The sequence below is a fragment of the Rhodnius prolixus genome, unplaced genomic scaffold (assembly GCF_049639745.1).
Source record: "Rhodnius prolixus isolate KJV_2025 unplaced genomic scaffold, Rpr scaffold_9, whole genome shotgun sequence".
Taxonomy (NCBI): Eukaryota; Metazoa; Arthropoda; class Insecta; order Hemiptera; family Reduviidae; genus Rhodnius; species Rhodnius prolixus.
The window spans coordinates 19805250-19831619 of NW_027411604.1; the positions used below are offsets into that span (position 1 = coordinate 19805250).

Genomic DNA, 26370 nt, shown 5'->3' on the forward strand with positions numbered 1-26370 from the left:
CGTGTTGAATGTTCGAACTGTTGGCCTAAGTTTTGTTTTTCTTTTTTTTCAAAGAAATTTACTGTCCGGTGTAGGTCAATATTGTCAATAAACCGTGTATAGAAAAAAAATAAAATCATTAATTTAGACATTTATTATTCAATTTTAAAAAATAAATTACGTTTTCAGAAATGTTATTAGAATTAATAACAGTGGGACTGTAATAATCTTCATCACTGATGTACGAATAATTATTGAACTACTTTTACTTAAATTATTTAACACCCAAGTTCTGTATTGAGCAACGTCAGTGTATATTCCTGGAATTTCTGGTAAAGCACAACCAAATCCCCAAGAGATTATACCAGAAAGGTTACCATTGCAAACTAGTGGACCACCTGAATCTCCCTAGAACAAAAATAAATTACATTTAATATAACAGAAAGAATTATAGGGTTAATTGGTAATTAAACTGCTTACACAAAGAAATTATATCTTAATAAAAAAAAAAAACCAAATCTATTTATATATGCATGCATTATTCTTTCTGAAAAGTGAATAATATACAATAGTTTACAAATTAATGAAATCTCTTAGTTATCTTTTTTTCCGATTATGACATTATTATTATTTTCTAACTAAATGGACGAATTAAATAATGAAATAAATTTCGGCCAAAACCTAAGTAAAAAACAGCAATTGTATCAAGTGTTTCAATAAAGGCAATATCGAAAAAGTATTATGTTTTTAATTTCATTCAGATTAATGAACTGTTTACATAAACGGAAATGAATTCGTAATACATTTTTTTTTTCCTGGAAGTCAAGTTTCTTTATAGTTTCAGTATACGAGTATAGCACAGCTTTAGAATTGTCCTAAAATTGTTCTGTTTCAACTACCAAAAATGCCGTTTGACCTTAATTATACCATTGTTCATTTGTCCCAGGATACGACAGTAAAAATCTCATTACATGTCGTTTCTTATGTAAAAATACATATCAAATGTGTTCTTTAAAAGAAGCTGACTTACTAGCAAATCTCTTGATAAATACTTCCCCTTTAATAAGGATAATTGTATATTTAGTATTAATTTTAACTTTGTAGAAGCTTGTTTAAACTTGTTAATAAGAATTGCAACAGAATAAAGTCTGAGCAAGCTCGCATGTTTTTTTTACAATAGAATTTTTTTAATTAACTCTAACTTGCAATTAAAAGAGTAAAAAAGTAAGTAAGTTGATCTCAAACCTGACAAGAATCTTGCTTTCCATCTTCAAATCCTGCACATAAAATACCCTCATCGTCTAATGTGACATTTAAAATGGTTAAATAATTATAGATACATTTCTTCATCGAAAAGATAGGCACTTGAGCACTTCTTAAATAAAATGATGGTAAAGCCATTTCTGGTCTAATTGGCTGTCAAAAAAAAAATAGGAATTCAAGAAATTAGAGGAACTTTCACAGAAGTCTCTTTACTGTGTCAGCCTCTATTATATGCTAATACAAAATGATATTAAAAACAGGAGTAATACGTAAATTTAGTGAAAAAAAGCATCACTTACCGGAACATCACTTCCCCAACCACTAATTGTGCAATTACTGTTTACTGAAGGTGTTTTTATGGCTAGTGGAACAGCTTTAGAAGTTTTATTGTTTATTTCCATCCTTTCAGCCATCTATTGGAAAAATAACATTAGATTTATTAACAATGTGTTACAAAGCTTTGTTTCTATTATTATTATTATTTAAATTTTGTACATACATGAAGTATTGCTATATCATTAATAATTTTCTCAGCATCATAGCCGGGATAAACTGTTGCACCTTTAACTGCATAAAGGTTTCCATCGTTCAACGTAGTAGCATCTATTGCACAGAATAGTTTTTTTTTCTTGTGTCTACGTAAATGTATGAAAATTAATTTATAAAACATATTGAACATATTGATCGAAGTTTGTGAAGAAAGAGTAGGTCTTGAAAAGTATTATTGCTTTTTTTTTTAAATTATTTTTATCAAAGACCACGATAAAGTGAATCAAAATAGTAATGTATAACCAAAATAATAAGGATAAATACCTATCAAAACAGTGAGCAGCAGTCAAAATATTATAATTGTCTATAATTGCGCCACCGCAAAAGTGATTGTTGTACTTGTCTCTTATCGATACCTAAAATATATACATAAAATTTAGGGTCTTTATTGAAACAAGCTTCTGCAATGCAACTGAAGATTACTTTATCAAAACCTAAATATTGATCTCTATAGATTTTTCTTCGTTTATCATCAAATTATCTCAGACCTCTGGTAGAAGGGCTTAAGCATGAAGAACTTAGTTTTTATTTAAGTAAAAGAAAAAAAAAAAAACATTTTTTGAAATTGAGGTTACATCACACGACTTGCAGCCCTGGGCGAGTTAATAAGCGAATATTGTTTTCTTAAAGGAAATAATAAAATTCATGTAGCACTATCGACTACAATATTTTTAAGAAGAAGAGGAGCATTTGAAGCAAGGGTCTCCGAGGAGTGCCTTTAACTTAAGGGGCAAACATGAAGACGCTTATTGAAAAGAACAGAGAAAGAACTGCTCGAACCAGCGTTAGAAAAGAGAAAAATAATAAATCAAATAAAGGATAAAATATTTGGCTTTATATTAGAATAAAAAAGTATAATAATTGTTTCTGAAATCGTCTCAATAAATGTTTAATCCATTAAATCTAAATATTCCAAGTGTTGGTAAGTTTTCAACACTTTTTATTCCGGAGAATTATACTTTTCGCCCATTAGCGACATTGCATATTGTGCATAAAGTTTGGTAGGTAACAGCAAAAACTTATCTCAGCAGAAAACTTGTGAAGGTCCGGGGTTCAAGATCATCTGAGATTGCTATCCTTAGATCTGCTGCAGATATTTAAGAAAGACTGATTTAATCATGCGAAATCTAAAACGAGGGAATGTGTCATGAATCGGGGCTTGGTACTCTGAAACCACAATTTGTAAGCGCCATAATTTAAACAATCAAATCAATTTATTACTTTCCTCTTATAACGTCAAAACGTAGAAAAGAAACTTCACATCTAATTTATAGGATAATTTTTCATACTAATGCCTATTAAAAACAATATCAAACCGGATGTGCTAGATCGGGAATGAATTAACAAGATTTAACGGAAGGGCTTCTTAGCTCAGTACACAATAACTTCACGTGGTGATCCATGGTTGAAGCCCAGTTGTCTGCTCAGACATTCTTTTTCTAGGAGCCTCTTAAAACTCACTGTCTGATGTAATAGTATTGTTTGTAACGAGAGAATAGTGTTCTGAGGCCGGCAGTTTACTGAATAAGGCTTGTCTTTGAAATATTTGGAGAAGCTTATTTCACAACTTAGCAAAACTTTTGAGTCTAAACTTAATCATACATTAGATCAATGAATTGAAAAACAATTAACAAACCTGATACGGTATGGTTGATATAGAGACATTTTGTCCTCCAACAATTCTCTCATTACTACTGAGTTTCGGCTCCAAAATACCTGGTTATTAAATTTATTTAAAGTACTTTACAAAAAAATTACTAATTCTAAAATACTTATATTAATCAATGTATTTAATTTAAAACCTCACCAAAGGTTCTGACTGGAAAATTAATACATAAAATATACACAAACTTATAAATCATGATTTTAAGCTGATATTTTTATAAAAAAAGGAAATTTGCTATCTTATCTAAAACGTGAGATAAGGATTTAAAAAAAAAAAAAGTGATTAACAATATGAGACCCAACGTAACTTTATATCCTGTTGATAAAATAAATTTAATTTGCTGTATTTTAAGTCAAAATACTCCGATTCCGTTGAGTTAGTAATGGCCGATAGCATGAATTTCTCAGTTGCGGTATAAGTGTTGCATACTGTTCAAATTTCGATTTATCAGAAACCCGCGGTATGGTTCTCTTGAATAAATAATAAATATAATGTATTAATTATTAATACAACTATTGAGAAAAATATTTAATTTAAAATCTCAACGAAAAGTACTGATAGGTAAATTAATACCAAAATATATTGGACATCCAAAACATAACTTTAATCATAAGATATTCATGGTTGGATTCATTACTGGTCATAGAAGGAGTTGTAACAGCCTTACTCATCGTCCTCAGGTCGTTAAAGTCAAAACGTTTCATTCATCTTCTTAACTCTGTCCTTCATTAACAATGTTAAAACAGTTAAACCTGATACTAATTTTACTAATCTTAGATGCACGGGATACACACGATATTAGTACATTTCGGTTGGTAAAATTAACATTTTTAAATGCTAGATAGTTTTCATTTACAGAAAGCACTATTCGATGTATTTGAAAACGAAATTGGGTACCTCAAACTTTATGAGAGATTGCAGTCAACATCTTAATAGATTAGCTGCAGGTTTTTCCTTATATTTTTTCCCTGCATTCCTATCCTACTCATTTAACCTTCTCGTTCCTCACTTGGTAAGAAGGTTGAAATGTATTATACATTACACTTCTGTATTTATTTTATGTATATATTTATAGAATACATATTTATTCATTCATTCATTCTTTATAGATTCAAGACATACCTTTAGCTGACCCTATTTCAACTTTAGAAATTCCAGTTTCTTTAGAATTTTTTTTTTTTAAGAAACTTCTCGAAGCGTTTTAAGACTATATTTACCAGTAAATGGTTTATTGTGGGCTTGGTAAATGATGGTTGTTCCAGAAATCCTAGGAGCATACTATTCTGGATTTGATGTGTAAAAGGATCTTATGGCATACGGTTCGATTTCATGTAGATTTAATTAATCATACCTTCCAATTGTTATTGGAACATGAGAAGTATAGTATATATAGGAAATTCTTAAGGCGGTATTGAAGCGTCTCATGGCGCGGAGGGGTTGTGTAAGTAAATATGAGTGATTTGTTATAAATTGAAATAATTTATAGACTAATTGAGGTCAGAATGGGTTTAAGGCAAAAGTCGTAGGTTTTTGTGTTGGATATAATCATGTATTAGGTTCTTTTTTGTTTGATGGGAGGATTTAATTCAATTTATTGATTGAATTGGGATGATTTAAGGTTAAACCTCAACTTTAGGATTGTTTGGGTTTTTTAGTTAGGCAATGATCCCTCACTCGGAATATAGAGTGAAGGTCTTTTTCGGCTTGTCCACCAGAAATATTATATAGTATTGTATTTGTAGATGTTTATAAATACAATATGCCAAGAATTAGAAGGCTGAATTGTTTAAGATATCGTTGATTCTATCCATTGGAGCACTTATGTTTATTGTAGCCTAACCGCTTTCGTACTTTCATCCATTATCAGAGTTCATTAATCACTTTGGAATCAGAGGTTTCGACTTCACCTTTTTTCTTCTCACACCCACTACTGGCTCAATACTAAGTTAATTAAGTTACATTCTTACGAGCTGAATGCATACTTAGTATGTGTACAATTGAATTACCAACCTCCATGTAGCTATGGTATACAGTTGCACATATTACAATTTTGTATAAATGGCTAACTGCTTTTCAAAAAGGATTAGTCAGTTCTCCATCACAGATAGAAAATCGAAAAATAAAGATCGAAACTGGAATAAACAAGTTATATAACTAGATGACGCCGACCTCCTAGGATGGTTGCTGTGTAAGCTTGCCAATCTGGCGAACTAACGGCTTCCATCACTGGATGGTCGTCGTTCACTCCAATCACGCCCTTGGCGCACATGCATGTGCGCGTATATGTATGGATATGCATATGCGTGCATGTGTATTTGTGCCATCCCTTTTCACTCATCACTTTTGCTTATTGTACTGCATACAGTTGCAAAATAAATAAAATAAAATAAAAAAAAAATATAACTAGATGAAATTGCTTTTAATTATTTATGTATGATTTTTGTTTATATTTTAATAAGGTTATAAATATAAAAACTCAAGTTTTTTAATATTTTTACGTACTGGGACTAATATTTTCTACCATAATTTTTCTCTTTGGTTTTCTCGTTTCAACCTTCAATTAAACAACAGTCGAACCAATTGATTATACAACAGCTGTTGTCAATTTTGTAACTAGATATCCCAGGTATTTCTCGACTTGTGTACCACTGACGTTATTGGTTTGCTATTTATTTTGCCAATTTTTTTAACTTGCTCATTTTTGATTCTTGAAATAAATATTCATTATATGTAAGAATAGAACTGTCCTTTTTAAGCTTCAATTTATCAATCCAATTTTTAAAATAAATCCGTTGAAAAATCAAAGATGATAAGATGAGTTAAAAGAGATTTGAAAAGAGAAAGGGGATGGTCCCAAAAAGTACAAAAATTCTAAAAGAGCTTCCATCATTGTCAGATCTCGCAGATATTAAGAATTTTAACTCGTGTAAATAAACGTTACATTAATTACTATAAACAAGTTTTTAATTAAATATATAAATAAACATTTAAGTAAAATACAAATAATATTACAAATATTTTAATGTGCTTCAATAGTCTTAATTAAACATTTATGAAAGTACAATAACTAACTTCCTGGTGTAAGCAGTTTTTATTCATTTACATAATAAAGTAATCAATCTTTAGTATGTTTAACATGAAACAAATAAGTATAATTTTATTTTGGTATAGAACAACTACCTTGTATTAGGGAAACATATGATATTAAGTTTCTTTTCTATAACCCATACACCAAATTATTTCAGCATCTGTTGTCAAAGTTACCTCTGGACTACCATCGTAGGTGTTAGATGAGCTAATCAAACCGCCAAATTCCACAGTTTGTTTGTCTACAAACAAAATATCAAACCTTACTATTTTATATCATTAAAAATACGACATTTGTTATTAAATAGTAAAATAATTTACCCAGATTCCATTTCAAACCAGTTGTAGTAATGTGATTTTTTACGGGAGTAAATGGAAGAATGCCGCACCATTCTTCTTCATCTCTAATATATGATGGAATGGATATAGTATGATGGCCAGGATTTAAAATCCACGTCAAAGATACTGATGTTAATAGATAAGCTTTTGTATGATAATCGGAAAAAATACTTCTTGTCCTATGTAATGTGTTTAAATTAGAAAATGTATGATCCAATCTACCGGAAACGTCAAGTATCACTAATAACGAATCCAACTGGAAGCAGACATGTTTGCATAAATGTTTATATGAAATTAAAAGGAAGTATAATTAACTAACGATAACATGAAGCGATGTATTCAATGGAGATCGGTAAACAAATTTAAAATATCATTCTTTTCGAAGATGGCAAATAGATTGGTGACACAATTCCTGAGTGGACTATTTATATCACCAAATATGTGATTTCCTTTGGGGTTATGGAAACCTCCATTACTGGTCTCAGATTAAACTTTTTAAAAATTTACATTATATTTCGAAACCACAGTTTCACAAAGTGCTGCCCTCTCTACAGTAGGAATAGGGAATATCGAATTTACACACTGTTCTCAATTCAAAGGGCCGCAATTACCCCGTTTGTGGAGCAACATAAGGCAAATTTAAGTAAAGTATCATAATAATAAGAGTCCAGTACTACAGAAACTATCTCTAAACTAAAAGAAAATAAATTTTAATTTGGCGTACACCAAGAAATTTAACGTAAAACATTTTATACTTTTTTATATATTATACAGGGCATCCGATAATGGTTATATCGTTCTTGAAACTAAATAGTTAATGCTATTGCGTGAACATAATATTCTCCACTATTGCAATGGCAGATTTAAATTAGTAAATGGCATTTTTTTTTAAAAAAAAAAAATTGCTTTTGTTGTTGTAATTAAATCTTCACACCTTTTTATCACAACGTTGTTTAATAATATATAAAGATTTTTCAAAATCTGTATAATTTTGATCTGGTGTTTTCTCAACATAAACACCATTCTCTTCACATGTATTCAATAATGATGATGAAATTGAATCAAAATCACCAGAAACAATATCAGGAAATGTAACGTCAATGTTATGTTGCTTTAAAAAATCAAACCATCTTGTTGTACCTCCATCCACCGTAGTACGTATTGTAGCTGAAATTAATATATAAAATTTAAATATTAAAAAAAAAATAGTCTATAACTTTTAAAAAGCTTAACTTGAATTTAACTTTTTACACAAATAATTTCTTGACAGAGAAGAGGTATAAGTCGTGGCTAATCTTAAACAGCTGCAGTTATGCAACTTAGTAAGCTATATCACTGTAAGAATAGCTTTAAAATTTTGCTTTGGACTTTAGATAAATTAGATGTATTGTGAAAAGGAACCAACAAAGATTCTGTGAATTCCAGTCTTAGGTTTGACTTTGAATCTTCAATATGTTGTCATTACAAAGAAAAAATAAAACAAGTGATACGAAAAAAGAATAAATAATAAGGGTTTTTTTTTAAATCAATACATTCCTTCACAAAAGTATTCTTAAACATAACATTCCACCACAAAATTTATGACTCGAAAAAAGAGAAAAGAATTTACATGGAAATGTTCAAAATATGTTTTATAAAAAAACAAGATGGTCAACATTAGTTAACGTTTTCCCTGGCATTCTTACTGTAAAAAATCTTAATCTATTTAAAGAATCGTCTGCTCACTTTTGCAAAGGTTTTTAGATAAACTTTTCCATGAAAGTCGCTTAGGCGTTAGAATATTTTAAATAATCCTTCTCAAGGTCATAACCAAGTTTTGAAACAATGTAACTCCTAACCCATGCTGGAGATAGTTTTTCTGTATGATTTTTGCATAAAAATTACACTGATTTAAAAGTAACGAAATTTTCATTTTAATTACGAGATAATGAGAAGGATTTCTTGAAAAATAGATTAACAATATATTAATAATTAACGAGAATCGCTAACAATATTTCTTACTCTACAACAAGCAAAGAGAAAATATAATCTTGTAAATTTTATATTTAGAATTTATATTGAAATTTATCAGTTTAGAGTTTTGAATGAGACTCTATTTCTAAGCCAATGCTTGGCTGTTACGGACTGAAAAGACATATCTGTTTGAAGCCAGTACAGCTGAAGGCTGTTTCTAGCCCTTAAGGTGTTTATAACAAACAAATTGCATCCAACTAATAATATAAGATCATTGGCAAGTCTAGAAGGATGTCCATATGTTAAAAGCAACAATTTCAAAACATTTGTGTGAAAGACTGAAAAGTGAGTTTGTATATCTGAACCTAACAATTTTTGTTTCAATCAAGGGGCGAAATTAAAATTTCTCCTTATTGCTTTTGCAATTTCTAAGTAAAGATAAAGGTCTCCAATAAAGAGTAGATGCCAGGATTGGACTCTATTTTTTAGTCTGAAAGCTATATAAAGTAATGTAAGCATTATTGTCATAGATTCGCTACATCATCTTATTCCCAACCACCATTAGGAATACCAATAAAACTTTTGTATGTAAAAAAATAAATTTCACACATCAACACTATTTCATTTGAGAATTAAAATAATGAATGTCTTTAAAGTACAATAAAAAAGTAGAAATAACAGGACTCCTTTTATTTCTCGAAAAAATCCTACTTTTACAACCTTACACACTTTAAAATTGAAAATAAAATGATATATATTTTATTACCTTCTTTCCATAATGTCATCATTTCATTCGGTGGAAGAACAATTGGTCTATTTAATATTATTAAGGCATAATTTCCTAGATTAAATTGATATTTTTTACTCAAATCTAACGGAGACCAAGAAAAGCACTCCATTATTCCAGTAATAATCGACCTCCTACAAAAAAAAATAATAACATTGTTATCAGTTAAACAAAAAAATAGAGAAATGGTCAATTACTAGTAAATTTATTCTTCAATCTGAAAATTGATCTATCTCCCATTCTTGTCTAATTAAGTAATTGCGACAATTGGGACAATTGGCAATAAGTTCAATTAAGTAAAACTGTAAGAGGAAAAGAATGCTCCTTTCCTTGTCATTTGTATAAACTGCTCATTACTTTTGTATAAACTGAACAAATTTACTGAAATCTACTTAACTACTGAAAAGATTCAGCTGATCTTGGGGAGATTCTCTCTGTCTTTATATGTCAGTAAGAAAGCACAAAACTAAGTGGCACTATCCAAGTGAAACTAATACATAGTGGGAGACATCCACTTTTACATATCAAAAAGAAAGATAATTGTTATAAATTCATACATTTTCCTCAAACTGGGAATCCCACGGTAATGTTGCACACTACTGCGCTCTTCATTCTCCCCAGGAAGCGTTATCTGCCAGAGACTAGTCTAGTTTTGGATGTTCTGATATAGAACTATATATATATATGTATATAGTATATACAGGGTGTCCCAAGCTATATGGATAACGACTTTTTCTCGGAAACTAAGATAGCTAGAAAAAAACTAAAAAATACGTGTTCCATTAGTTTTTTGTTGGGAATCCAAATTTAATTTGTAAATTTTTTTCGGTGCTTCCAGAAGCGAGATACAGGCACCAACTTCATTTTTTCAAATGGGAAGGTGGGGTTTTTATTTCAGAAATAGATTCCTCTATTTTTTTAAAGAAAAATTTACTTGAACGGTTTTTTTCTGTGAGCGATATTTTAGAAGTTATGAATGAAAACATGATTCTTATAAGAAATCCAATATTTTGCACTTTGAACGATTAGTAATAATAATGTTTAGTTACTAGTGTTTAAATTTACTTATTCAACGTCTAATGATACAGTTATCGTTATTAATTGCTACTTTCAACATGACTAGAATAGTGTTTCAACCTTTTGAACGTCGTGATATGTATGATGTTTTTTTAGAATGTGGGAGGATTGCTTTGAGAGCTGCTCAGGTGTATGCGGAGAGGTCCCCGACCGCGAAAGACACCCAGATTACCGCACAATTTTACGTATAGCACATACTTTTCGGGAATCTGGATCTGTTGTGCCAAATTTAAAAAATCGGAATTTTTCAAGACCCGTCCGTTCGTTTGACAATGAACTTGAAGTACTTCTCTGGATCCGAGAAAACCCTTCTACATCCGTACGTAGAATTAGTCGCGAGTTAAGAATCTCTAAAAGTACTGTTTGGAGGATTATAAAATGCTATGACACGACCCTACAGGGCCCATATCGTACAAGGATTGCGCCCTACAGATCATGAACGCCGAATAGAATTCTGTAATATATATATATATATATATATATATAAAATATTCTGTAACTACCATTCATTAAAATAGTTATGGACTGTATGCAATCGTGTCACAGTTTCCAATTGATTTTTTTCAATATTTGAATTGAAATGGCCGTTACGATTATTTTGAAACTGGTATACCATATGTATTCTACAAAGGACCTAAATGTAATTCCCTTTTATATGAAACGTGTTCTCCAAAAAAACTCTTAGGGGTACTCTGATAACACTAGTAAATCAGTCTACAGTGGCTCTTCGGGATGATGAGGATGTCCCACTAGATGAAAAAAAAAGAAAAGTGGCATAAGTCTTCTCATTATGAATTACTTATAAACACCAGAAAAAGAATACATTCCTACTGAACTTTTAAAGTAAGATGGCGGAAGTGGTTGCGAGAAATCTATTATTCAATATTGTAATTGTTTATGGTGACATTATAAGAAAATAATAAAAAAAAATATTAACTATATACAAACATTAATAGAAATTTAAAACTAACATTGACAAACTATCTAAATAAATTTTAATTATGAAAGTAAATTAAATAATTTATGCAAATATTTTTTTTTTTTTTGTATATTAATCTAGATAACATAGTTGCTTTAAATCGAAGCAGTATTGAGCAGTTTCTAAATGTAACACTGGTTATTGGTTATTGTGATTTGGTTATTAAATAATTTTCTTCTACCGCACTAAATATGTGCTCATTAAATTTTGTTCTGAAGGAATTATGAGGCAAGAGGATGTGATTGAGATCTTCTCTAACATTTTTAAGAGAACTCATAATTCAATATTCTGTAATTAAAAAATAGAATAAAATGTAAATAAATAATAATAAAAAATTATTGAAAATATCTTATTTACGCCCATATAAATTATTGATATAGCAGAAATATTGATTAGTTATTTTGTGCAGTATATTTGAAGTGTTGAATGCATACAGCCACTTCATAATTTTAAATCAGATTAATTGTTTCTCTTCATATATATACGTATGTTAGGTTTTTATATATATATTTATTCTCTTCATATATATACGTATATATATATATGTATGTTAGGTTTTTATGAAAAGTCTTGAATAACACAACTATTCAAAAGAATCATATCAATGCAATTAAACAATTTTGTTTATATGCTTTCTGATACAGCCGCATAGTTTGGAATTTTCTTAGAATTTGATCACCTCCGTCAAAACCTTCCATGTTTTTAATGTAATCTAACACTACAGTAACCACTAGGCTTGATAATTTGTTATTTGATTTATTTATTTGATTCTTGTTTTTCCGTTTCAGCAAACTCAAGAGCGTGCTTCTTCTTTTTTTTATATAACATAACTAAGTCTTTTGTGTCTGTTTATTCATTTTGCCAAAAACATTTATTTTTAGTTTGTAGAATTTATTATATTTGTTTCCCACTCGAATTCGGTGTCATTCCTAGTTTGGTTATTAGCATCATCACCATTGGACATTTGTTTCAATAATTCGTCATCGTTTTAATGATCTTATTTCTTCTTCGCTATTGCCGTCTCCTTCTGTCCGTTATTTAAGTGGAGTTCCACTATTCTCCTATTGCATAACTTTGATTCAAAATATTTATTGTATTGGTTCATATTATTGTTCATTCTTTCTCGTACTGCTCCTTCTTCAAAAAATTATTTTTAAACAAAATGTTTATAAAAATAAAATCGAGAAATAGTTTTTAAAGGTCATGGCAAACATAATAAGAATTACTACTTTCAACTACAACACCCTCAATTTCTGTTTTCTAGCAAACAGCTAATGAATGATAGTGACCAGGAAAATTGAGCGCTTATGTAGCTTAGGAACGAAATGGGTAAAAGACAAAACGCATTTTACAATGATAAGACACTAAAAAAATTTTTAGCAAGGTCCTTAATTAACAAACTACTCTAAGTTTACTACTTTTTCGATCCAACGAGTGCTTCTTATCAAAACATATTTTTTCGGGCGTCTGTTGCTAGGCATATTTAACAATTTTGATATGCCAATTGCAAGAAAATGTTAAAACAATAAGTTTTAGAATTACGAGACCCCATTTCATGTCTCAATATAAAATTTGGCTTTCGCTTTATGGTAGGCAAAGCATTAAAATATCTATATCTTATTACTTCTATTCCCACTGAAATTAAATCCTTAATGACCACAGTTCACTGGCATAAATAGAAACTGAAAGGACAATTCTACTATACACCTTAATTTGGGATAATATGAGGTTATTTTAGCTGCATCATTGAGAAAAACTGATTTCGCAATCATGTCTTTGTGAGCTATGTTAAATATGCCTTATTATCCCATGATATCTGTAGGATTGCATTACATGTAATGGCACAGTGCTAAAAGTAAGGCACTATTTTCTTTTCTTTTTTTTGGTTTTCTAAAGAGACCACGATCATTCTTGAAAAATTACAGCCTTTGGTTTATTAATGTTTACTTTCACATGATAACCAACAGTAGCAAACCAAAGTTGGTTGATGGTTTTTTTAGCGCGCATCTTCAACATATATAAAGGAGAATATTTCAGACCTCTGATCAATACTCCACTGCTCGGCAGTTATTTTCTTTTAGAAGACCATCCAAATCATTGATAAAAACTGAAAATAACAAAAGTTGAACTCGAATCACTCTCCGAATCCCTCGCATCAGTCTTGATTCTCACTTTAGTGAAAATTTTGCGCCATAAGATGGAATGGTCAACAGAATCGATTGCCCTTTTTAAGTCAATGAATGAAACTTAGAGCTTTTTTTTTTTATAGTTAATATGGATATAAGTATGGATTTTTTTTTATATGGATAGTAAAAAAATAAAGTAATCGCCTATTTTTTCAGGCGGGGCTTAACGTCCAATTACCAAATAGTTGTAGTAGACGGAGGCGACCTGCAAACATACTTTACTGTAACTTTCTTTTATTAAACATTAAATAAAATCCAAGGCCAAATGATGAGAAGTCGATGTACATGATTACATCAAGGAACTCGGGCCAAAGGATTATGCAGTTAAACCGGTTTTCTGGGTATTTAATATCTGGGAAGCCTAAACGATTTAAAAGTAAAAGAGAGTGTGAAACCGATGCACCTAAGCTCTTCAGAATGTTCTCAGTTTCAAATCATCGTTAAGAACAGTAAAACTGCAAATCTATCAAAGCATAATTAGATCGATAGTCATCAATAGCAGTGATACGTGAGACTAGGGGAAGGCCATGAAAGATAGTTCAAAATTTAAGAAAGTAAAAATCCTTCTTAAAATTTCTACAACCAGCCAGATTTAATTGCCTTTAATAAAAAACTTGGCTGATGCAGCATGAAGAATGTATACAAACCCGGGAGATGGCGAGGGCATCTGTTTACCGATCCAGAACACTTCTCTATCTACGAGAGAAGCCCTCCTCTATTTATTCTATTTGGGGAAACTAAACGACTGAAGGCAATTTATCTATTACTTTTAATACAGCCTTAAGTTGAAATATTGTGCTTTCAACTAATGAATATGATTTTAACTTTATTGTAACTTATAATAAACATATAGATGCAATTTTAAGTTTAAAGTATTTTTTAAGGGAAAAGGAACACACATTTTTTAAAAAAAAAAAAAAAGGTAGAGCGGGTGGAGCCAAATAATGTAGTAATTCAGGCTCATGGGTTACAGGAAGAACGAAGTCAGTCTAAAACATTAGAGTTAATTTCAGGCGGGCTTTATGTCCAACTACCAATTAGGTGTTGTGGACGGAACATTAAAGGATTGGGTTATTTTCTGACCCCTGCAAGTCATAAGATGTAAATTTTATTTGGAGATAGTACTTGGAAACTTAAGAGAACTACTGATCTATGGCATAATATGTAAAATTGGAGGTTCTTGTTTTAATTAGTATTTGAATCTGTGTATAGGCAACCAATAAAGTTTTTTATATGGTTGGAAGTTCCTACTCTTTTTGTTCGTCATTCACTCTTCATTTCCGTGACTTTGATGGTATTACGAAGAAGAACAGAATGTAGAGAAGGCAATTTCTAGATCGTAAAGTTTATTTCATTCATTTTGGGTCTCTAGAGAGTCTTTAGCATATATATTGAGCGAGGAAATTCCCTGTCCAGTAGCGATGACCTGGCGGCTATTCCGAGCGAAGTCTTTCCTTCTAACACCTGGTGTTTTTGGATAGATAGTTATAGCCCCAGCTTGCATCATTAAGTTCTTGCCTCACTTCTGCTGGTCAAGGCAAGCGGCACACCTTGCAGTTGTTAAAAATGTTATGATAAGGAATCAAGAAATATTGTATGTATAACACATCAAGTATACAGAGAATTATAACAGCCATTTTCACCAAAATCTTGCAATTACTGAATATATACATTGATTAAAACATAATTTCACAATCCTGTTTAAAAATAAATATTAAAGAAAGTTGTTTATCAATTATAGTTCAAACTTACTGTGACCCCTCCTAGAAGTACAGAACTGTATGTAAAAATTGTTAAATGGGAATTACAAGCGGAAAATATGTATGGATAAGTACCTTACTAATTTTGACAATTGATTAAGCATCATGTCGATACTGATAATTTAGTTCAATGTGAAATTCATGTTATAATAGTACTGCACAAACAGCAACTTTTCAGGAATGTGAATAATATCATTCATTTTTAAATGTTTATACAGAGAAAGGTATATAATTTTAGGATTTTTTTCATGTTTAAAAAAAAAAATTGACAAATTCGAACAACACTCACTTAATGTACTAGAAATCCCAGGACGTTTGTACACCATCAACAAAAATAAGTGAACATTATGAGACACCACTGTTACGAACCCGTTTGAATGAGGGTCTTATCGGCAATGAATAGTGAAAGCGTGAGGAAAGGTTTCCGTTTACACTCATGTGCGCTTTTATCAGTGTTGCCTCCTCCATAAATCGATTTTGGGAATATTTTCGACAGAATCGCAATATTCTAATAGTTTTAATATTAAGTCTAATCTTAAATGTATACATTTATTAATTTTCCCAAACATTCAAAGTAATCAATAAATATTTCTATTTAAAAAGTACAATTATTACTAAAAACTTTTGCTGGTCTTGTAGGGATAGGATATTTGAACGGACCCGGTCCACTGGAACGAATGCAATGGTGAAACGAGTTAAAAATCAAAAAATTAAGAAAAATTAAAATAATTGATACTGAAGTTACTTAAATGTGGTTGTTCATATAGCTATCTAGACTTGCTGTCGGAATAGGGTTTTCAGTGGTACTTAACCTCTGTGTCCCGTATTTATTGAAGTCTATTGTTTCGTTAACTTAGTCTAAATGTGTTAATAGGACCTTGGAGTTACCTTAGTCCGCTTTAAATAATACATAATAATTATTCTTTATTTTCTGTCTTAGATTCGTAGTTCCTATTTGTATGTGTAATTCTGTCTTCACTTGTGCATGTACATTTCTGATAACAGCCGCTGAGTGTCGTGCATATTCTTGTTTAACATGCAGTAGTAATGTTGCTGCCATTCCTGTATTGATCAATGACAATAAATAAAGTATTTTTGTAGATTTAATTCCATTTTATTACAAAAAATTCAGTTTAAGTTGTTAAAAATTTATTCAATAATATATGTCAACTCTGTAGATTTATTTCAGCCACGTTCATTAAGTTTATTCCAGAATTATGTGTGAGTAATCTATCTTTTTCTGATAATAGGAAAACTTTTTGAATCTTATTAGATTTTTTTTTCAAGAAGTTGAAAGTAGAATGGTTTAATTTACTTCAAAAAGGTTTAGTTTAACAGAAAAATCTTAAGTTTGTAATAGTATTACAATCTTGTGAATTAAAATGCTACAAATAAATTATTTAGTAAATGAAATCTACTAATGTTCTAATATAAAACGTACAAAATAATAGAAAAATTTGTTTCTTCATATAATTTAAATCATTCCCTTTTATATTTTATTAATACTATTGTTTATTGTGTAATGGATAAAGCCTTTATTAATATACATATTCATAAAATGAAGAAAATTAGATACTATTAATGACATTTTTAATTGCGGGGATATGAATATGTGGACAATCCCAACTTAGAAAAGCAACAAACTCTGTCGTTAAGAGCGCTCTTTTGGCAAGATCGTTAACTACTAAGCAATAATTATCTCTCAGAACTTCTGCTAGATCGCATTGGTATGCAGAAATTTCCATTTTTATGTTAAGTACTCTAAGAAACTTTCATTTGTGAAACATCCATCCAATGAACATAAACAAATTTTGTTAGGAATTAATTAATAAAATCACTATTATGTTGTTATTATATGTAATATGCATGTTTTCTTTGTAAAATTATAAGTTTAAACTAAGTTTTGATAATTTATTAACAAAATTATCTGTTAAAAATGTTAGTAAAAATTTAAAAATTTATTATTAAATTTTGGATAGCAGAGCAAAAAGATTTGTATTTTAATCTAATTAAATATAAGAAATAAATTGTAATATCAATTATAAGCCTTAAGACTATAAATTTATTTATCATCAATTCGATTAAAATATGGATAAAAATTTATTGTTGGAATTCTTTGAATTCCTGCTTTTGATTATTGATACAACTCAAAAAGAATGTAAGAGTATTTAAAAAAAAAACTAATAAAAAATTTTTCTTTCTCACTTTAGTAACAAACCAAAGTATATCGTAATGAAAAACAAAGTATAACCAGTTTCAAGTACAACTACAATTCAAAAAATAATTTTCTGGCTCTTAATGCAACGCGATTAGCTTCTTAAAATTAAACTACAACAAATCAATACCAAAATTCTACAAGCGTAAATAATTATAATAAAATTAATATATAACTGTACAAATTAAATATAAAATGAATAAATAGCATTATTATGAACATTTGTAGGAACTTTTAATTACTTTGTATTACTTTGTATTATTTATTTTCTTAAATAAATTAACTAAATAAATAAGCTCACTATTTCAGCTCAAAACAAAAGATAAAACCAATAAATAGATTTAAAAAAAAAAAAGAAGGTTAACGACCACTTGAATATCCTGGGAAAAGATTTAGAAGAATTTTTTGAAGAGATTTATTTTCAACAATTTTATAATTTTTTCCCAGCGCAGTCCTGCAATATGGACACTCAAAAATTTTTGCAGTAAATGATCGCTGAAGACAAACCTGTAAATACGATATTTCTATTAAATCACATATTCAGTTAATTTATACATTCAAACTCATACATCAAAAGAAACACTGTTAGGTCTTGAGAAACACTTCTCTGATCGATTCACTTCCATACAATTTTAAGTAGAAAATATAAAGTGAACTTTTGACTGCACATTCTCAAACTTGCCAATAAATAACATAAAGCTGTCGTACTTTCGAGTTCCAGAAATTAGTTCAGCCATTATTAATTTTGCTTAATAAGTCAACAAAAAATTAGTCTATGCAAAATTATATTGTGAGCAGTTCAATTCTATTCTTAGGCATATGAATACTGTCTTACAGATTCTAAATTTTGACATTTTGTGTAAAAAAGATGATACTGTTGATGATAATATGAAAAATGATAATAAGAAGGTCACGCAATTAAATTACTTATTTTATACTTCTTATTAAAACAAATTAAAAATACTTACCAAACAAATATTATGATAACATTTCAAAGTTACTGGTTGGAAAATTAACTCTTGGCAGCAAATACATGTGAACTGTTCTTCAACTTTAGATAAAAATGTCTTTAAAACAAAAATTACAAATTTTAAGAAAAAGAAAAAATAAAATAATACAACAATAACGATGATTTGGCAAAAGTTAGGCGTGAACAAAAATAAAATGGCTGTAACATTTTAAGCATTTCCTAATATCAAAATCATAATTTACATAAGTAATTCTGATGTATTAATTAGCTTTTGGCCAGGAAATTAACTATGATTAGTTTTAAAAATGTTTCAATTTATAGCCAAAGGTCACTTTGAAAGTAACAAAGGTATTAAGGGATAACGATCGAAACCCCTACGTCAGTTCTCTGGTAAAACAAAAATGGTAAGTCAGAAAAGTTGAAGAGGACTGCGATTTTTCATTGTGATTACGGTATTTTTATACTTCCACCCCAATCAACAATACCAAAACTTCTTATTTTGAAATCTTTACCATTTCGGCCTTCAGCATTCGTGCTAAAGCAACAGGAAAAAAATGAGAAAAATTCACTATTTCTGTTTTTTTGTTACATTCTCTACTGTTTTTTAACAATTTTCTTCCATCTTACGACATATAAAATAGAACTTTTGAGAAATTTCTACGAAATAACCAAAGAAGCACGAAGTTTTGTCGACTTTTAAAGCCGTTTATTTCTGTATAATTTTATCAGTGGATTTTAAATTTTTTGTATTCAATTCATGATTAGTTATTGTACAATGACATTGTTATGATTCGTCAAAGCATTTTTTTTATTACAATTATTATTCTACTGCTTTCTTACTTTCTGTTTTAAAGGTTTATCAGGTCTGTTTAGAGAGCTTGACTCCTACTTTATCAGACTTCACGGAATGAAATTTTATCAGCCTAGTATATTTTGCGACGCAAAACTATATACGTTGAAATTAGGTTCTCTGCTTGCAGACCAGTTGTAACAGACTTGAAAGCAAATCAGTAGAATACTAGGTCGCAATAATAATAATTGAGAACAAAATTGTATAACTTATAGTAAATACTTGATCTGAATCTGTTCTCCGTAAACAGATCCTGCCGACAATCTTTACTAAAGGATAACACTACAAAAATTAATTTAAGGCACTGCTAATGAAGTAAATAAATATACCTTTTTCCCTAAAGATAAAGTAGATTTCATCAATTTCCAAATTTTTGCATTAACCTTATCATTTTCAATTTCATTTTTTAAATTTTCTTCTAATTCGTGCGGAATTATTTTTGGACGTTTTGTCACAAAGTGAGCCTGTATGTGAAGTTTTCTTTTACCTTTTTTGATAGGGGAATTTTCTTTATCATTTTTTGACATAGCAGTTAAATAACCATCTGGAAACTTAAAAGGAAAAGATAGGTTTGAATTTAAAGCAATATATTCAACAATATCAAAACATGCAATAGCAAAATTCTAAAGGAAAGTTAAAATTATTCAAGAAGTGTTAACTTACTATGATTTCAAGTCCCAAAGATGCTATCCTTAATTTTCCTTCTTTTGTCCAAGGCGCTGGTACATTATCATCACGCCTTAATAGGTAACGCCAAACTATAAAACCAGATTTACCCTTTTCCGGGTAGTACTTAACTACTTTATAAAGCCCATCGTATCTAACAATGAATTGTACAATTGTTTCAGATAACTGTACACAAAAATAAAAGAAATAAAAAATTCGCTGTGATGATTTAATACCTGTTTCCTTCTTTAGGAGCATATTTCGAGTGTCTAGCCCCTCTGAAGTTCCTAATCACTCTAACTGGTCTACCCTGGCGCCAGTCTTCTGCTTCTGCCCCATCGATTGGATTGAATGCAGCATTGCAATTCAAAGCCAAAGCTCTAATGCAATCAAATAAATTAGTGAACAATCAGATAAATGAAGCTTTAAAAAGATAATAAACGCTCACTTGTTTAATCTAGTAAGTGTCTGATCGCAACTTTGCTGTGCAGCAGTCCTACGGCCTGTTAGATCTCTTCCACCAGATCCTGTGTAAATAATTTCGTCTCCGTTATCAACATCATCTTCATATCCTCCACTTAGTACTATACTATAAGCACCATCAGTTTCTCTACCATGGATGCCAGCCACATGAGGACGATGAACACCTGCCTCGGCTACCTAAATAAGAGAATGCATGGTTAAAACAAATTCTTTTAAAGAATCTTCAAAGTAATGGAAATTTTATTAAGGAATTATAAAAATTTAATCATTAAATACACTATCAAAGAAAGTGCCTTGATTACGAAAATAAGATCGAGAGAAATTGAAAGTTTTGATCTAATAGTACACTTTCATTAATAGATATAATAAAGAAACAGTTTGGAAACAGGCTTTATATTAAGACCATCCAGTATGCTAGAATGAGTAAAAAACTTATGCGTAGTTAGCACAAGAGTTAAAGTTCTTTAACTTTTTTAAAAAAAGATCCCAAATAAGTATATGACTCCACCAAAGAGACTATAAGATGACTAATATAGATTCTTTGGGGAAACTCTCGAAACAAATAATTGGAATGCCTGAGTTTCTTTTCAGCCCTCACAAAAAAAAAAATAATAATAAAGGGTAATGTGCAAACAAGAACACAAAAACAATAAATAAATGCCTGAGTTGGCAGTAATATGCTTCTTGTGACATGCTGCCAACTTAACACCAAACACAGGATAATGTTGCGTTCTTGATGATGGTTTTCAGACATAATAAAGAGACGCTTGCCCGTATTACAGATCTGATGATACTTTTGAAAGTTTTCGAAGAGGAATAGCCTGAGGAAATGGACTAAGAGAAGCAACTCATTTAAAAAGTTTTCGAAGTGATATCAAAAATGTATAAGCTTCTAAAATAAAAGTTCTGTGAAGGGTACGAAGGAGAGGAATTTACGACCGCAGAATATTGTTCGGTCATGAGGAACACCTCGGCTGATTAATAAATTTTTGACAATGTCTATTTTCAGAAACATTAAAGAAGCTATTTATTCGAGAAAGAATTAATTAAATAATAACCTGCATCCTAAATTTCCATGTAGTTCCAACTTCAATCCCAGGAATCGGCCCAAAATGGTGCAGAGGAACTAGGGTGCAATTTTTTGAGCGACCAACACATGCCATCCCTCGACCTTTATTGCGACTACGTGTTGATGTCCTAATTCTAGTTTTTTTCAATTTTTCTCCAGCTTTAATAATCTCATTCTCATCATTTTTACATTCCGGACAATACCTATTACCAATAATATATAAATAAAAATACATATAAATTATTAATGCAGATCATTTTACGGTTAGATGCAGCACATTTATGGAATATCTACCATTCTTCAACTTCAGGAACTTTTTCAAGCGGAGGAGTGAGACACCATATGTGAAAGGCCATATTACATTCATCACACAATACTTGTTTTTCTGGATTGGTTTTTATGCCACAAATATGGCAATTGCAGAAGGTACACCTTTTTGCTTTATCACCACATTTTTCACAAAATGGTGAAGTAATTCCTGTAAATATTAATAAATTTAAAACAAAACTAATGAAAAGTTGCAATGATAATCATTATAATCTTCAATACCAAAATTAACTGTTTTGACAAACAAGCATGGAAGTTAGGTTACATTTGTAAGGAGATGGACTTCTCCGTTAAACTCTTCCCTAAACTAGAACTTACTTGGATTCTCTGTTTCTGTCTGCATTATCAGTAACTCTTGTTTAGATCTATCGGCCACCAATATCTTCCTTTCTATTTCCATGATGTCATCGGTAAATTTAACATTACAATTATTTAACACATTGTCCCCATACCCAACTAATAGATTGCCTTTAATTTTTGCAGTTTTTTCAAGATTCTTTTTGACAACTGACGTAACCAATAAATCATACCAAAATCCTCTTTGCGTTGGCTGTTCTATGTTATAATTAATCATCACTATTTGACCTTCTTTGACAGTTAAAGCTGAAATCTTATTTCGAGCTCGAGGTCTTACATCCTTAAGACTTAGTAATAATGGATTAGTGAAGGGATACCTATAATTGACCGTAAATTTTAGCAAAAGAATGGAAATCAACGATGGATTGTAATAAACATAATATACCTATTAAGCAAAACTTTATATAAAATCCCATCTTCATTTTCCGTCTCAGTATCTTCTACAGTGTCAGGATTTTTGAAAATTCCAGTAATTTTACCTTCAAACCAAGCTCCGTAGCAAATATCCCTTGCATCAACAATATCTCCAATCTGTTTTAAATTAAAAATTAAACCAGAAATAATAAAACAAATTGTTAATAATTGTGATAAAACTTACACTAGTGTGATAAAATGAAATAAGTCAGTTACAGCTTTAAAAATGTAAAATTACCTTAAAATATTTACTCTCACTAGCAACATTTTCCTAAAAAAAAGTCATAAAAGTTGATCATTTGGTAAACAATACTACTACTGAAAAAAGTTATTAAGACGAAAATTTATTTCTATTCAATATTAAATAGAGTTTGCAATTTCCAAATTGTGGTAAGACGAGAGCTCAAAGAAGAACGAACCTACAAACATTGTGAGCTCTAAGATTTTTATTTCTTAGTGATTCATGATCTTCTACTTCAATTTCACAGAAGTTCTAAGTATTTTCCAACCACATATTTTCATTTGCCTATTTTCCTTCAAAACACAAATGCGGTCCGCCAGATGTAACTGCTTGCTTTAAAACAAGGACTTTAGCTTTTTTGGTTAGTGCTCTTAACTTAAATGGTTTCCTTAGAATAAAAAAAAGCCTTCATTATCGTGGCTTGTTTGTTTCCCATCTTTGTCAGTTTAATGACCAGGGAACTAAATATTACAACTGCCTCGCACCTTTCTGAAGGCATGATCCGCCAGAATCACTATTCCTTACATTTTTCAGCTCTGATTGCAGTCTTCATATAAACACGTTTGCGTTTGCTGGGATCAAAAAGCTTGGACATTGTGCAATTGTGCGTACTACTCGAACAATTGTTTCCAGCTCCAAAATGAAAACAATCGAGGAAGTGTTTAACATATATTGGGACTTCTGCGACGGAAAATTGTGATTGTAAATCTTTTACCTACCTTCTAGGAAGAACGGGAGTCGAGTTAAAGAAGTTTACTGATGTGCAATTAGGGCTCTTTGAAGAAACATCTACAAAGATGTGTCTAGCATCGGAACCGCTGTGTAGGAATTGCTGTCTAGGGAAAGGAAACATGGTTCTACCTTTTTGGAGAATACTAGCTTTGCTCTCACAAAATAATTCCTTACGTTTGGCAGCCCAGGCGTTCTTAATTGTACAGGGCGATGTGAGTTGTTTTCTACTAGAGGCACGATTACTTGTGGACCTGAGTACATATTCTACTTCCTTCAGGAGACACCAGTTCTAAATTATATTAGATAAATTGGATAGAAAGCGTCACTTTTAAGGTTTAGTGTCATTTTATCCAGTTAAACATTTCTTTTATTTTAACATTCCCTTGTAGCAGCGCTGACTGCCATAGGCCAGGAAGTTCTTAATTACTTAATAAGTTCTAGAAGGCGAAAGAAATAAACCGAAATATGAAATAAAATTGACGATATTATTTTAGCCCATTGAATAGCATTTTACTTAAGTTAAAAAATAAATCATACCTCTTTATTAGGAGTCCTAACAACAACCGTTTCTGAATTGATGCAAGATACATTATTGTCAGTTATTGATTCAGGTTTAACCATAAGCAATATAACATCATTAACCTTAACATTGTAGTCGCATACATTATGATCATCTTCCAACTAAAAACAAGATTAGACGATTTCAAATCGTAATATTGTAAAAATTAAGATTCAAAATGGTATATCTCTTAACAACGAAATAAAATAATGAAGAAAGAAATATTAAAATTAAAATTTACCTGTTTACCGCTATAAAACAATCTTTGTTTCTCGACTGGAACACTTAATTCTTTTTCAATTAACTCCTTAAGTTCTTTTACGATTGAAAACTTTGATAGAGAGATGGTGGCATTTCGTTTACCATCTACTGAACGTACTTGAACATACATAGCTCAAAATACAAGCGTCATTTACTTAAATTAAATCTTACTTAAGTTCTATTCTTCATTTATAACAATAGGAATTAGTGTTCAAGAAATCATAAAATGGCGGGAAACCACTGTAGCCACAATGAGTGGATAAAATATCTTTTTATGTAAACATACCATTAAAGTGCTTTATTTAAGTAAAGTTACACCACTTATTAGTTACACTAATAATTAATAATAATTATCAAATTTTTATACTTTTCGTGGTTGCATTTCCCCGCCCCATTAAAAATATTTTAGGTCCTATTTCAAGAAAGTTTTAACATGAACTTGAATTCACTTATCATAGAGCTTCTTCACCCGATTCTCTCATTCCCGAACGAACTCAATTTATTTGTCTTTCTCAGAAGCTATCCCTTTTCAATTTGGTCTTCCTCACCTGCCATCAGTTTTTAAGTTAAATGACTCCATCCTTAAAAAGAGCCACTTTGTTCTGCAGCCAGAAAAAATCCGCGCACCTTAAGATGCTGCTGAATTTCCTTAAGCTCCAAGTAAATAAAGTAATTCCTTCTACAGTGTAGGTTAAGTATCTAGGGGTCATTTTTTTCCAAGAACTGACTAGGAATCACTATCTAAAACGTAAACAAGGCCAATGTTGGCAGAGATAGGTCTAAAAGAATGTGTAGAAAAAGTTGGGGCGTGCCTTACGATGTCATAGTTAATCATTACCAGTTTGTTTAAACTTAATGGAGGTAGTAGAGTAGACGAAGATTCGTAGTTATTTACGGGTAGCGAGCATTAAGAGGTGTCACAGAACTGATAGCTTACGGTGAAAGGTATAACGAGGACCGCACCCACAGCTACCTTGGAAGTTTTCTTAGTTTACCACCACCTCATATCAACCTCCAGGATGTAGTCAGACCTGTTGCAAAATGGCTCTAAGCAATTGTTATTCCTACGATGGATTTATCAGCTAATAGAAATAAGACTACAACATAAGTGACTTTTACCATTAATAAAAAATTCATTAAGTGATTAAAAATTTCAAAATAAAAAGTAATATAAAAAAATGTACATTTGGTTGAGGAATTTTCGAAGTCATTGTTAAAAAAAAATTAAAAACAAAATGCATATTTGGAACCTATGCCCTTTATAATCTAAGTTTGTTGCGCTTGAGATGGCTGGCTGATTTAATAACAGAAAAATTAAATCACTGGAATTTATGTATATAAAAGACAGAAAGTAATAAAATGTTACATAACTCAACTAACGAGGCGTCAATATGTAGTAGACATGACAACTAATTTCAATAAGGGAAATGTTTGTTTATTATGCAACACATGAACGACTTGACCCTGAGCACATTTTATTTAATTTGAAAGATTAGCAGAATTATATCGATTTTTTTTTTTTAACGATTCTGTTTTTTGTCCACTCGTATTTTTTTTCTTCATCTTCTTAGGAAGCAAATTTTCATTGCCTCATCTGGATA

At 30.4% G+C, this 26370-nt stretch overlaps 4 protein-coding genes across 5 annotated transcripts in view; 1 reads left to right on the forward strand and 3 right to left on the reverse strand.

The window, feature by feature from the left end:
- LOC141454624 (transforming growth factor beta regulator 1) overlaps positions 1 to 718 on the forward strand; it is a 4804-nt gene extending 4086 nt beyond the window's left edge. For both annotated transcript variants that reach the window (XM_074129065.1, XM_074129064.1), the window contains exon 9: positions 169 to 718. The gene's annotated coding sequence lies outside the window, so the exon portion shown is untranslated. The remainder of the gene's footprint in view (positions 1 to 168) is intronic.
- Positions 1 to 15881, reverse strand: part of LOC141454627 (uncharacterized) — a 23742-nt gene extending 7861 nt beyond the window's left edge. The window contains exons 1-4 of the mRNA XM_074129068.1: positions 15701 to 15881; positions 9603 to 9757; positions 7818 to 8050; positions 7064 to 7139 (exon numbers count right to left, since the gene is read on the reverse strand). Coding sequence (XP_073985169.1) covers positions 7064 to 7139; positions 7818 to 8050; positions 9603 to 9757; positions 15701 to 15732 — 496 coding nt within the window. The 5' untranslated portion in view covers positions 15733 to 15881. The remainder of the gene's footprint in view (positions 1 to 7063; positions 7140 to 7817; positions 8051 to 9602; positions 9758 to 15700) is intronic.
- On the reverse strand, positions 118 to 3716 carry LOC141454625 (trypsin-like). Its single transcript, XM_074129066.1, has 7 exons — positions 3599 to 3716; positions 3428 to 3507; positions 2056 to 2147; positions 1742 to 1877; positions 1542 to 1655; positions 1225 to 1395; positions 118 to 387 (listed from the first exon to the last, which is right to left on the reverse strand). Exons 1-7 carry the CDS (start codon positions 3651 to 3653, stop codon positions 157 to 159), a joined length of 879 nt encoding a protein of 292 aa, XP_073985167.1. The 5' UTR covers positions 3654 to 3716; the 3' UTR covers positions 118 to 156.
- A 2234-nt stretch (positions 15882 to 18115) lies between the features above and the next one.
- Positions 18116 to 25706, reverse strand: LOC141454621 (E3 ubiquitin-protein ligase UHRF1-like). The gene is made up of 13 exons (XM_074129057.1): positions 24750 to 25706; positions 24487 to 24630; positions 23215 to 23247; positions 22948 to 23093; positions 22524 to 22879; positions 22173 to 22356; positions 21868 to 22081; positions 20775 to 20986; positions 20563 to 20706; positions 20324 to 20480; positions 19990 to 20211; positions 18809 to 18907; positions 18116 to 18347 (listed from the first exon to the last, which is right to left on the reverse strand). The coding sequence occupies exons 1-13, from the start codon at positions 24897 to 24899 to the stop codon at positions 18201 to 18203; spliced, it is 2208 nt and encodes a 735-aa protein (XP_073985158.1). The 5' UTR covers positions 24900 to 25706; the 3' UTR covers positions 18116 to 18200.
- Between the last annotated feature and the right edge of the window lie 664 nt (positions 25707 to 26370).

What these genes read in the sequence shown, in the direction of transcription:
- LOC141454625 (XM_074129066.1), bottom strand. Translation starts at nt 3,653, where the DNA reads ATGATTTATAAGTTTGTGTATATTTTATGTATTAATTTTCCAGTCAGA. An exon ending in TTTTCCAGTCAGAACCTTTG is followed by an intron (nt 3,508 to 3,598) that starts GTGAGGTTTTAA and finishes TTTAATAACCAG; the next exon opens with GTATTTTGGAGCCGAAACTC. An exon ending in ATGATATAGCAATACTTCAT is followed by an intron (nt 1,656 to 1,741) that starts GTATGTACAAAA and finishes TTTTTCCAATAG; the next exon opens with ATGGCTGAAAGGATGGAAAT.
- LOC141454621 (XM_074129057.1), bottom strand. Translation starts at nt 24,899, where the DNA reads ATGTATGTTCAAGTACGTTCAGTAGATGGTAAACGAAATGCCACCATC. An exon ending in TGTTTTATAGCGGTAAACAG is followed by an intron (nt 24,631 to 24,749) that starts GTAAATTTTAAT and finishes TCTTGTTTTTAG; the next exon opens with TTGGAAGATGATCATAATGT. An exon ending in CTTTATCTTTAGGGAAAAAG is followed by an intron (nt 18,908 to 19,989) that starts GTATATTTATTT and finishes TTTGTTTTAAAG; the next exon opens with ACATTTTTATCTAAAGTTGA.